The 13,187-nt window shown below is 44.0% G+C and overlaps 1 protein-coding gene across 4 annotated transcripts in view; it reads right to left on the bottom strand.

Annotated features, from left to right (window-relative positions):
* The window catches only part of LOC107586940 (BCL-6 corepressor-like), a 44,531-nt gene that overhangs the window by 23,564 nt on the left and 7,780 nt on the right, over window positions 1-13,187 (bottom strand). For 2 of the 4 annotated variants that reach the window (XM_016274501.1, XM_016274502.1), the window contains exons 2-7: window positions 12,768-12,847; window positions 8,920-11,922; window positions 6,943-6,999; window positions 6,332-6,539; window positions 4,250-4,537; window positions 1,106-1,495 (exon numbers count right to left, since the gene is read on the bottom strand). In XM_016274501.1, coding sequence (XP_016129987.1) covers window positions 1,106-1,495; window positions 4,250-4,537; window positions 6,332-6,539; window positions 6,943-6,999; window positions 8,920-11,922; window positions 12,768-12,770 — 3,949 coding nt within the window. In that variant the 5' untranslated portion in view covers window positions 12,771-12,847. Of the gene's footprint in view, window positions 1-1,105; window positions 1,496-4,249; window positions 4,538-6,331; window positions 6,540-6,942; window positions 7,000-8,919; window positions 11,923-12,495; window positions 12,576-12,767; window positions 12,848-13,187 lie in introns of all 4 variants that reach the window. The other 2 variants (XM_016274503.1, XM_016274504.1) reach the window with 2 other exon arrangements.

Genomic DNA, 13,187 nt, shown 5'->3' with positions numbered 1-13,187 from the left:
AGCACCATTTACAGACCTGCCAATAGAAAGAAAAAGGGTGTAGTATGTAGGGCGTAATATGCAGAATTTAGTATGTGAAAGGACGTAGTTTGTATAGTATAGAAATAGTATATAGTATGTAGGATGTGGTATACATGTATATATAGGGAACATTACGTAGTAAGTAGGGTGTAGTGTATACCATGTAAAGTGTAGTGTGTACTATACTAGATATGAGAAGCTTGTATGCCATAGTATGTAGTTTAAAGGATACAGAGTGTAGTATGTATTGCGTAAGACAAAACATATAGGAGGTAGGGTGTAGTATGTTGACTATAGTATGTACTGTGAAAGAACTCAGTTTGCATAGTATTAAAAGGTATAGTGTGTAGGATGTAGTATATATATATGTAGGGTATAGATTGTAGTATATAGGAGGCATTAATTAGTAAGTAGGGTGTAGTGTATACCATGTAAAGTGTAGTGTGTAAGCCTTGTAGTGTGTAGATTGTATGCCATAATATGTAGTTTTAAGGATACAGATTGTAGTATGTATTGTGTAAAACACAATATGTATTCGGTACTCTATGGCCTGTAATCTATGTTGGATGTGAGGCCATAATATTTAGGGTGTAGGGAATAGTTTGCAAGAAACGGGGCGTAAAAGGTAGTGTGCAGAGCATAAATTAGGGTGTAGGATGTAGTTTGCACCCTACGACGATAGATACTACATAGACTGTATTGTGTAGAGTGCAATGCATAGGACGTAGAGATGCAGTATGTAAGGCAAATGTAGGGTATAGGGCATGAAGTGTAGTATGTAAGCCATCTGTAGGGTGTAGTATGTAGTTTGTGGTGCATAAGAAACCACACTCTGTGTAGCGGTATTCTTTACCTGAATGGTTTGTGCATGGCTAAATGAGGAAACTGTTTAGTAATGCAAATAAAACAGCATAACAGACTACAAAACCAATTTACTCCGTTGTCCCTTGCCATTAAGTCTGTGGTCCTCTTGACATAAATGTCCTCTAAAGATTTTCACAGACAGGCTTCTCTGTTCTACCCAGAATGCTTCACTCTCCACTTACAACCGTGCATCTAAATGAGACAAAATGGGAAGGTGTACCTGTGTTGGACTCCGCGTATTCCAGCTGGTCCTTAGTCCAGCCTTTCTCCACTTCTGCTTTCCTCTTCACCCCCTTCTCTTCAAATCCATTCGCTTTGACCTTTCGATCCACAGCAGGGGCACTGTGGGTGACTCGCGTGACCTCTGAGGGACAAGAGTCAAGCTTTTCCCTCCTGGCAGTTTGGAGTTGTGGAAGAGAGGCTTTGGATGTGGGAGACAAACCCATGTTGGGAGCTCCGAATTGCGGCCTGTCATGGTTGAGCAGCCCCTGTCTATCCCACAGTTCCTGGAGATTATGGAGGTGGCGGGGCTTACTGAGCCGAAGACCCGTCAACTCGATACACACCTTCAGATTCTTCACCTCCTGCTCGGAGGGCTGCGGCCACACATCTGTGGAGAGAGATAGAAGCAATCCGTTTATACCTTGTATTAACATTCAGCTCGGATGATCCGATCTTAAGTGGTCAGCTGGGACGATTTGCTGGATACACCTGGATTTACTATGCATCTCAAATCAAAGAATTTGTGACCGGTGTTGGGAAGGTTACTTTGGAAACTTTACAAGTTACCCTATTTAAAATGTAATAAATAGTGTAATTATTTCTATTACTTTATTAAAGAAATGTAACTGATTACATTTCATTACTTTTGGAGTAGCCTACTTTTCTAAATTTCTAACAAATGTTTTCAAGTGTTAATCATTTTGAAACATTTAAAGTAGGCAGGGTTAACATTACAGTAGTAATCAACACTAATTACTGTCGGACTTCAAAATCCTTTATCACTTGAATTAAGATGATAATTAAATTTTAAAACACAGCCACCACAAAATCAGACTTTAACACCTGTTTTTACTTTGAGAACATTCTGAGGTTAAATACAGATTTAAAAATCAGAAGATAGTTTAATAAATTTGAAATGAAATCTTTGCATAGCTATGAACATGAAACACTGGCATCTAACAATGCTTTGGAAAAAACTGTTTAAAAAAATAAAGCATACACAAACCCAAATACGAAATAAAATGGTTATCAAATCAGCATGTGTCATATTCTGTGTCCTAAACTCCTGAAACATTGGTGTCTCATATTTTAAAGCAGTCAATGCAATTTGAGAAAGAAATCAGTCAAACCTACTGTATATGTGTGAGAAAACATTCAGCTGTAACCCCTTTTGTAATCATTAACATTTTCATAAGTAACTCTAATTTAATTACACATTTTACCGATTACAGTTACATTTATTTTGTAATTAAATTACGTAATTCCATTACATGTAACTAGTTACTCCCAACACTGTTTGTGACTACACACATTGCGTACTAAACTGTGCCCAAATTTCTTGTTCTGGCATAAGTTTGTGGTTATATGAATCATAAGTTGTTGCTTGACTGACACATTTAGGATGCATTAGGTTACAAATGCTCTGCAGCCATAGACATCTCTGATAGGCTTGCCACGATAGACGGTGGTGACGGTAATACGATTATGTCACTTGCCCACCGCGGCACCGACCCCCACCGTCGTTTAGATTTTTTATAGTAATAAAAATAATTTAGTTCAGTAAAAGAATACACTACTATTAAAAACTGAACGTGGCTGCTCAATGCAGCGTGCCGAACAACAGTCGCATCACAGATCAGATTTCATTTCTCCAGTGAGGAGAGCGGGTCGAGCTGACTGACAAGAAGAGTGAGGTGAGGTGAGACAGACAAGACGATGGTGGATGATTTAGTTTCGAAACGAGATGCAAAAGCACCTGTTTGGCAATATTTTGTATTTTGAAAAGCCTGTTGACTTTTGCCGTTTATCGAAGATGATTTTGGAAGTTTTTTTAAACATTAGTTTCTTATTTAATTGGTTCCACATTGTTTGCTGATTTTTACTTTATTTAAACTGTGTGTCATTTATTTTATTTTTTTACATCAAAGTGTATGCCGTGCCTCCAAGCTTTCTTACTCGTTTTGCTAATAAACGTTCTACGTTTCTTATTTATTTGGTTATATATTATACATGTTTACTTAGCCTATTTCCAGTTTTGTATACCTATTTAAACTTTATGCAAGTTATTTGTTATTTTATATTAGGCATAGCCTGCCCTATAGCATGGTGTTTTTTATTCGTTTTGTTAATAAAAGTCCTGTTTTATATATAGGCTAAAGTGAGTTTGATGTAGTATTTTGTTTTTGCATTCAAGCAATTGATGCCGAATTGCCGCTAATTCGAAAGTGAAAGTAAAATGTGCACAGCACTTTTAAGCTATTTAAAAGTGAAGGAAAGCGAGGAAAAGAGGGCAAATTCAAATGAACTAAAAACTAACAATTGCTTTACGCCGAATTGCCGCTATTTTAAAGTGAAAGTAAAATGCGCAAGCATCTTTTACAAGTTATTTAAAAGCGAAGGAAAGCGAGGAAAAGAGGTAACGCCCCCGCGGTGATACCGGTGTTGTCACATGTCGATTAACCGGTGAGAAAATTTCCTCACCGTCACAACCCTAATCTCTGACCACCAAAAGTTCACAATGCATCCCCAGAATTGGATCGTAATGCATCTCCACAATGCACTGCAACCCATTTACAGCTGCATTTAGCGATGTTCACTTGTGTCAGTGCAAAGTATAAACAAAGGGTTGCGCACTTAGAGCAGGAATTGTTTTCCAATTGTTAACAGAGTTGTTTCCTTCTAGAACACAAACACCCACCAGTTTGATAGCTTTTCAAATGAAAGCACAGAGCTGAACAGACACCCACGTTTTGCTGACAAAAACAAGCTTTCTGGGACAAGTTTAAGCGATGCGATTTATACAAAGGCTGTTTTGATGTCTGAAAACGCCCTTTAGACTGAGCACAAAGAGAGAGTAGGGCAGAGAACGCCCGGCAGTTGTGTTTATTTGGACCATGTGACGGCAATAAACACAAATCAAGATGAATCGAAAAGGCCAGCGAAAGGATCAAAGCTGGAGCAAGCAGAGGAAAAGGGAAAAGAGCAGCGAGAGAGTGAGATGTGTCAGGAGGTCGGCGATAAGATGAAAGACAGAGCAGACCATCCACTACTTGGACCTGGCGGAAAGAATGGGATGAAGAGACGGAAAAAGAGGACAGACATGCTGAAGGACATTGGAGAGACAGACAGCCCGGATGTCTACCTGAAATCAGTCTCGCTCTCTTTGCCGCGATGCCATTATCGTCCTCTTCTCTCGTCCGTCTCTCTCCATCTCTCTCTTCTGCGGTGTGCATGCAATCAGGGTGGCCTTGGCTCTGTTCCAAACCCAATGCATGTTTCCTGCCCGTCGCCGTGCCAACAGACCCCTCCTCCTCTCCTTTCACGTCCCTCGCTCTCTTCTCCTCTGCTCGGCGGGACTGTGGGACATCGGCTGGTGGGCCGCACCGCTGGAGCACGGGAACTCTGTTGTTTGCACATGTTGGCGTCGCACCTGCGTAGCCACACAAACACAATTGCGTTAGTCTGACACACTGCGTCACCGGCTTGCAAAGAAAGACCTTTTCCAAGTTCAAAAGAAGCGCGACAAATCAGTAGAGGCTGAGAGTAGACAGAGAGAGATAGAAAGAAAAACAACCCTGTCCACCCCTACCCTGGACACTTGTGTGTTTGTGCTAACTATACGACACCCATCCCACACGGGGAGCTAGACGGCAAACAGGGACACACTTGCTCGCTCTCTCTGCGAGCTTAAATTAGCCCGAAACATCCATGCCAAGAGCGCAAGCGGCAACCCAACTCGAGTCTCCTCTCCCTCTCCCTCTCCCTTCCTCTCTCTCTCTCTCTCCTCCCCCTCTCCTGCTTTCTCCCATTCTGTGTGTGGCAGTGAAAAGCGCTCCTTGAGAATGTCTCCCGGCAGCTAAGAGCAGCAGCGCAGATCAAAGACAGGCGCTTGGGGATCACGCTCCATACCGCCCGCTTCTCTCTTTCACACACACACACATTCGCACCATATATAGCATCACATGCACGTCCTAAAATCATGCACTTACACATTACACATCTAGCTGACAACTTATAAGTCACACATAAACCAAATCTATCAAATTTACCAAAAAATATACATTCCACAAAATTAATAAAAATGGTGCGGAATCATGCATACAAAATGACTCGATTAAATGCGCCCTCGATGCAGAACAGAACTACTTTTATACTGGCCTGGGTAAGAATGCAGCCCACCCTGCCCTGGGCTCTCAGACACGCACAAAGCATGTGACTAACACCACATGCATCCCATAATTCATGGCAATGTGTGCACCATAGCAACTCTGAACCAAAACAGATCACCATGGTAACATCATTCGCGTCACCCGGAGAGAGTTAATGTGGCCATTCTGAGAGAGCGAGAGAGAGATGTTGAAGGACAGACTGGGCATAAAAATCAAGAGAGGAATGAAGGACATGAAACATCCTGAAAGGACGCACAAAGTAAAATAATCAATTACTTGAACTGTATTGATTGATAAATAGAATGGTGTTCGGCAACTTAAAACTAGAGTAGAAGGTTTTCTGTAGCATTTTCACCTTCAAAGCTTCACAAGAACTGCCGGTCTGACGAGCGCACTATGTTTATGTAATCCAGAGCGCTGTTAATTGTCCGTGTGGCTGACACACATGCGAGCGTTCACGCACACACACACACACTCTGACCCACATGCACAGGAAACGCCTCGCCTCTGTGAAAGCCACCAGGGAGAGCGAGGTCACATAGCAGCAAAGTGTTGATTTGGAAATCTGATGGCATTAGGCCATTATCAAAGCTCAAGTGGAAAAAACAAGAGCCAAAACAGCAGAGAGACAGAAAGAGAGACAGAAAGAGAGAGAGAGAGAGGGAGAGAGTGAGAGCATGTGCATGTTTATGCGAGCGCTTCCTTTTGAGGGTGGCGGTGGCGGAAGCCATGTTTACCACGTCGTTTCCGCTGGTTTAACGCTGTTGCATGGAGCGCCACAGCACAGGGACCGTCCCTAGTGACAAGGGGGGAGTGAAGAAAGAGCAAGCGCCTGTGAATTTGGGATGGATACTGAAGATCACAGGAGATTGGACAAAGTGAGAGCGGATGGGTGAAATGCATGAAAAAAGGCAGCCTGCGACCAAGTCGAAAGTTAGAGACGTTTCACAAAAGACAGAGTGTGAAACAAAGATAGCCAGAAAAGAGAAAGAAAATAAAAGGGAGCGCAGGAGCGGGAGAGGTATTGCGCTTATGTGTGTGTGCGAGCATCTTACCGTTGTGCTGCTCGGTGTGATCGGAGAGGGCCGAAAGGGCTGCGGAGGGCCTGGAGCTTGGCTGGCTTTGTTCCCAGTCTCCTGCTCTGCGCTGGCTCTCTGCCAGCTCCCTCTCTCTCTCCCGCTCTCTCCCCAGTCCGGGCGCTGCAGACGACACACACCCCTCCTTTTCCTTCAGCTCCAGCTCAGAGAAACGCATCATCGCACGCTACACAGACACACACACACACAGCACAATCGTGAAACCAGATCCAGTGTTACGAGCACCAGCTGTAAAGCCTGTCTCTCGTGTGCTCCAGTACAACAAAAATAGAGGAAAAAAACAGAATATAAAACTTGCATAAAATAAATCTGCAGTGAGAGTAGAACAGGAGCTAAAGCGCATTAGAATAATTTCAGCAAATGCATATCAATAACTTATAACAAAAACTAACTGATATAGGTGAAATCAGGGAATTCATTTTACTCAAATTTGACCATGCAATTTTCAGGGCCCCTCAGAAAGGGGGAAAAGGAAGGAAATAAAGTCTAACTTCACAACTGCCTGTGGGCGCAAAACCAAGTGTTACTCATTTCAACTGATTAGTAATTTAAAAATAAAATGAACTGACCTCCCAAAACGCAGCTGGTTGACTTAAATTACTGTCCTCTTGTGATAATCCTTCCATCTAAGCAATCAGAATGGGGCTCAATGTCTTTTTCAATGATTTGAATTGAATATTTACACAAATTTAACACATCTGCAAACAAACATTAACTTACCCTCATACACAAAAATATGGGGAAATTCATGATATAGTTGAGAATGCTACGGCTTCTTTAAATGATAGAAACGTCAATGTAAGATATGTGGAAATGTGTAGAACACACCGCGCTTATTTAAAAGGACTTTCCAAAATGTGTGGGCTACCTGAAATTAGGGCATTGTTAGGCCTGTCGCAATAATCAATATATCGACTTATCGCGCAATATATGTACATGACCTCAATAATTTTTGGTGACGCAATATATCGCCCATTATATTTACTTAAAAATTAATGTCGCCATGTTTTGTACATTCCACTTGCTCCTGTGTCTTTTGCAGCTTCTCGTACATAACGTGGTGTAGTCATGAGGTGCTAGTTCAAATTTTAAAAATGCTTCTACTAAAAAAAAAAGTTGAATCTGCAGATATGGTCTTGTTTAGGGATCTGTGCCTTTGTGCACACGGACATCTGACTGCTAAGTAGTAATTGTGTTTTTCAGCAATAGTGTGCACCCTTCATTTACAGAGAAAAGAAGGTCAGGGAAAAATCTGTAGATGGAAAAATCTTCAAACAAGATCTTTGTGCATTTTTCTTTTTTTCTACTTGTTACTTTGCACTTTTTGTTACAAAATGTTTATTTACTATTTATTCAGGTATCTAATATTTTGATATTTAATTTCCATGATCTAAATATTCTTAAAAATTAAATGTTTGCTGTCATTTGGAAGTGTGTAGGCCTTCTTGCATTATTATGCTGTTACATTATGATTATATATTCAGTGGCATAAAATGGTCTTTAAAATTACAATAATATCGCTTACCGCAATTATTTCTGGGGCAATATATCGCATAACAAAAAGTTGTTATCGTGACAGGCCTAGGCATTGTCTTCCATCAGCCTCTCCCTTGCTCTCCCTCAGTTGCGCGACTATGTGTGTGTGTGCGCGCTAATGACTCTGCCAGTCGGCGAGCACTCTGTTCGCTGCTGCTGGTAAGAACTCTAATCTTCCCCATCAGGAAAGAATGGGCCGGATTTCACTTAAGCTGGGAGGGCTGCCACCACGCACATGGCTAGTGGGGGCCTAGGGATGTGCATGTGTAAAGAGAGGAATGGAGTGCAAGACGGAAGCGTGTAGGAAAGAGTGTGAGATTATGTTTTGGTATGCCCCGCACACACCGGTCTCCAGGGCTCACCTGCAGGTTAACAGTTGCCTGCAGCATTATGTGCTAGCAAGGCCACGGCATGCACGCACACACACAAACACTCAGCAGCTGAGCTTCTGCAAGACTGAGCAAAGCAGCCACAGACGGCACTTTGTGTTAACCATTTCAGCCGTTGACTGAACCACAAACTCAAGTGCGTGTGCTCTTGTACAAACACCCAAGTTCTCTCATGCTAACTGTAGAACTGCTGCCATTAAAGCCTGTTTGACAGATTCACAGCAGGGGCCCAAAAACTGCTAGAAAGAGAGAGCAGGAGAGGGAGTGTGGGTTACGGAGATCTGTAATTAGCAAGGCGTTCAATATAACCGAGTGTAGAAGTTAGATACGGGTGCCCGTTCAAAGCCGGAACTAAGGTCATTGAGCTATTTTTAAAGAGAAGCTGTAAATCTCAGGATGGCTGGGAACTTTATCTAATTCAATGACAGCTACTGGTACATGAAGGGTTGACCAGGGAACAAAAAATATATGAGGTGTTCTTACATTATATCACTCTTACTTGACCTTAAGGGATCTGAATGCTTCTCAAACTGAAAGTGTGACAATGACATGTGACATGCTCAAAAACTGCACAAACTTCTCTATTCATCCCAACCGACATACATGAATTGCAGAACTCACCTGCAAGGCTCGCTGTTCCCGGCTTAGTTTGCTGGAGTCCGCATACAGCTCAGTGGTGACGCACTTGAAGCGGTCGCCAACATAGCCTGAGGAGTTGGCTATTCTCTTGGCCAAGCTGGATCTCTTGCTTTTAGACAAGCCGTGTCCTTCCTCCTCATCCTCATGGGAATCTGCATCTTCTGGCACATCCTTGCCCAGGTCCGCATATTGTCGATTAGCGTGGTGCCGATCAACTTTGAATTCAGCACCATCAGCTCGAGCCCTTTCGCCGGAGGTTCTGGCACAGCGCAGTGTCTGCTCTTCCAACATGTCAGGTAGTGGGCTATGCTCAGAGGAGCTTTCCTCACTCTGGCTGTGCACAGGAGAGTCAGACTGCTTCTGTGGCCGAGGCGGACTGCATACCTCTGCCCGCCACTCTGAAGCAGTTGGCCAGGATACGGCAGGTTGGCCGGAGCGCAAAATCTGCATGAGCTCTGGCTCTTTCCCCCCAGAATTACTGCCACTCTCATTCCCCATCCCTGTCCCACTGCCGACTGGCTTAGCTGGCTCTTTGCATTTGGCATTGACGGCACTATGTTTGTCTGGCTCTGGACTGCCATCTGTGTCATCTTGGACCAGGTCGATACAGACAATCTCCTCTTTATTCACTGTGTGAGACTTGCTCTGAGACTTTGAGCCCAAAATTACTTGCCTCTCTGACTCCCTCTCAGATTTGTAGCGTGGGTCTGTGTCAGTGATGCTTTGGCGCTTGTACGGAGCCTCATCGTGATGCCAAGGCTTGTCCAGGGGTCTGTGCCTCAGTTCCAGACGTTCAGTGACTTTGTGGTCCAGGGGCAGGTGGGGAGACATTAGTGGATGGATCATTTCTTGTGAGTCGTGGTAGGTCAGATATTCTCCATGACTGGGTGGGATTCCATATGGGATGCCGGGTTTGGGTGGTAAACGTGCTGAATACAGATTGTTAGTGCTAAGCAGAACTGGATGAGGGTACACTGGCCCTTTTCCTGACAACTGCAAGTGGGAAAGGGAAAGACTCTCGGGTACTGGGTATGAGAGATATCTGTTAGAATATGCTAAGCTGGGAGGAAGATAAGTTTCACCCTGAGGCATGTAGAGGTGGCTTGGAGCATGTCCATTCTCCAAATGTGATTGCTGAGGCTTAAAGCCAATTTCAGGGGTTTCGGGTTTTTTGAGTGTCTTTGAGGGCTTTGTAGCTGTTGGGGTCTTTTCTGGTGGGTTGGAAACCGACTTTGGCCATTCTCCATTAATCTTGGGAGAAGGTGAGACAGATGATGGCCGAGATGCTGTAGTCATGACAGTAGGGGCAGAACTTGGGATTGAGCCATTGTTTTGGTTGTCAATTCTGGGACAAGAGGAACTTCTTGACTGTGGCACCACATGTTCAAGATTCTTATTCTTGATGATGCTGGAGCCTTTGTTTTGACTTGCCTCAGAGCTGATTGTCTGGGCAGGACTTGGCACCACCCAGGAAGATGGTAAAGTGCTAATTATCTCAGGCCTTTCTGGAGTTTTAGAAGAAGTGCTTACTGTAGAGGATGATGGAGAAAGAGTTTCTTTTAAAAGTTCCCTGTTTTGGGAAAGTCCATAACGGGCAGTAGGGGAATAGCCAAGCTTGGCTAAGGCCTCTAATTTTGGGGGGTACCCATTGGTAGGTCCTTCAAAGTCCATGATTTTGGCAGACAGGTCTAAAGGCTTGTCTGCTGGGTCTTTGGTAATAGGCCCCTGTTGAGGTGTTTTCTCAGAAGAGGTCTTAACAGGAGAGCTGCTGCTCTTTCTTTCATTCCCCATACCTCTGTTGGACTCCATGGCTGCCTCTTTGGCTTTAGGCTTTTGGCTAGAAGGCCTAATTGGAGAGCGAAGCTCTTTGGACATGCTGCTAATGTAGACATGGTGAGCAACCGATGGTGAAGATGACGAGGATGAGGAAGGACTTCTGTACAGAGGCTTTTGGAAATCCATAGTGCTATCCACAAGAGGTGGGGGAGGGGGTGGTGGTGCTGCAGGCGGCTGAGAGGGCCGTGGTGTAGGGCGGGGTGGCTGCATTACAAGTGAAGGACACGAGTCTACTGAGACTATGGAACTGGAGCTGCTGCTAACACCAATGCTGCTACTGTTGCTAACATTACTGCTAGTGCTGCTTGTGTTTTTGCTGGATGGGGTCCGGATGGACTTGCTGTTGCTGGCACTGTTTCCACTACTGCTGTGCTGCCTATCACCGGGTGACTGGTGGTGGTGCTGGGTCTGCTGATGTATGGTCTGCTGATTAAATGCTGAAGGCTCATGGTGAATCCTTGGACCAATACTCTGTATCGTTTTGTCCTGGTGGTGCATCATAGGTGACAGTGCAGTAGGGGCAACAGTCGCAGTGGGGATCCTGAGAGGAGGAGCAAGGGGTGAAGATATAGGTGCAGGGGGATAGGGGGGCATGTAAAACAAGCGCTCTGTACCAGCTGCACTGCCTCCTGCACATAGAGATTGGTAGGCCAGATGCTGGGGAAGGTAAGGTGGTGGTTGTGACAGGATTGATGCTTTATACATGTTCAAAGTAGTATATTTACTGGAGTCTAAGAAGGAGTACATTCCAGCTTCATGGTAGGGATTCATCCAGGGAACCCGCAGATAGCTGCAACCACCATTGAGACTCAATTCTGGGGGCTTATCTGCTGGTATGACCCGTCTGTCCAACCCTAAAGCATCTGCACCAGTCCCAGGCAAAATCAGCTGCTTTTGAATCCCAGAAGGGGAACTTTTATAAAGTCCAACGTAACTGTTTGCGGTCTTTCTGCTGTCGAGAGACACATCTGGTTTGTAGAGCAAGTCGGGGATCCTGTCACCAACATAGCCCTTTTCAGTCGGCAGGGTCCGAATTCCTGGTGGATAAACCATCCCTCCGTGAACATGGAGGCTCTCCCGCATCAGGCTGGCCCGATCGATGCCAAGTGCACTGAGAGGGTTCATTCTGCAGGTTGTACTCGCATCCACCTGGGACAAAAGAGCAGAGAGTGGTAAGGGTGGGAGGAGAGTGAGTGCAGAAGAAGACAACAAACAAAGAGCAATACGATTCAGACAATGAACAGACAAGTGAACAAAAGGCCAATACAGATTAACAGCAGGTTCAATCCATCCTATCTTTATCGCCCTTCACTAAATGAGAGGGCAGATTTATCACTGAAATAAGAGACTGCATGTGATAAGAACCACAAAAATGAATCACAGCACATGACAGACACCACAAGTGGTCATTTTATATAAACATCAGACGTTCTTATTAAAAGGTCAGAGAGAAAAGCATCTCGAAGCATCTCTTTCTAATCGCAAACTGATTCATACAAAGTAATCTGATGATTTCCCCACCACCTTAAAAAAAGCTAATAGGAAATTACAAGGACGTCACAACACATTAGTCATTGCACTAGTCAAGGTCAGAACAGGCGAATGCAGAAAACGTTTTTAAATGTCAGCTGCAGCGAGGTTATAGTGCGAGAAACGCAGCAGCCTTGATGTATGCTTTCTGGGCAGTCTGGCAGACAGCAAAGATCGGTCTTCCCATCATACCTGAGAGCGACCTGGAGTCAAATTATGCCAGTCCTGGCTTGTGCATTCTGAGATAATGCATCTGTCAACAATGGAAAATTCTAATGCAAGAAAACAGGTGATTATGCTCTTTGCAAGCATGACAGGTAGATATATTTCAATGTGGGAGGGGATAGTTTAAAGTCTGTCTCTCTACGAAAAAATGAAATGACACAAAGCTGTTCTCACACGACTAACTAAAAGAGAATATCTGTTGATTACATGCATGAGTATGTATTAAATTAAATGCTTACCATGCTTTGAATGAGGACTCTATTTCTCTGTTAGTTCTCAACAGATTCCCTGGTCTTCACCATCCCATAAGGATAATTTTCTGTTGGAGAAAAAAAATGAAGATATTATACATCATGCAGCTCTTGAGGCAGAATATTTACCACATTCTATTATTTATTCGAATACTGTTTTCAGTTCAGGGTAAACAAAATGAACCACAGTGAAAATGAACCTTGATCACTGAGTGGAGAAATTGGCATACTACCGCTAGCATGAGCAGAAAGAGGGAAAATGAGAAACACATCTTCATGAGGCCTTGACCTGCTTTTCCACATCCACATGCCTTTGTTCGGTCACCGGGCCACGTGCCTTGATCTCAGAGCAAGTGCTCTGATAAGGAATCCCTCTACGTTTTGTACCCAGAGACCAACGCAAGGGAG

The sequence above is a fragment of the Sinocyclocheilus grahami genome, unplaced genomic scaffold, assembly GCF_001515645.1.
Source record: "Sinocyclocheilus grahami isolate Dianchi unplaced genomic scaffold, SAMN03320097.WGS_v1.1 scaffold87.1, whole genome shotgun sequence".
NCBI lineage: Eukaryota > Metazoa > Chordata > Actinopteri > Cypriniformes > Cyprinidae > Sinocyclocheilus > Sinocyclocheilus grahami.
This window is presented reverse-complemented; position numbering and strand designations above follow the sequence as displayed.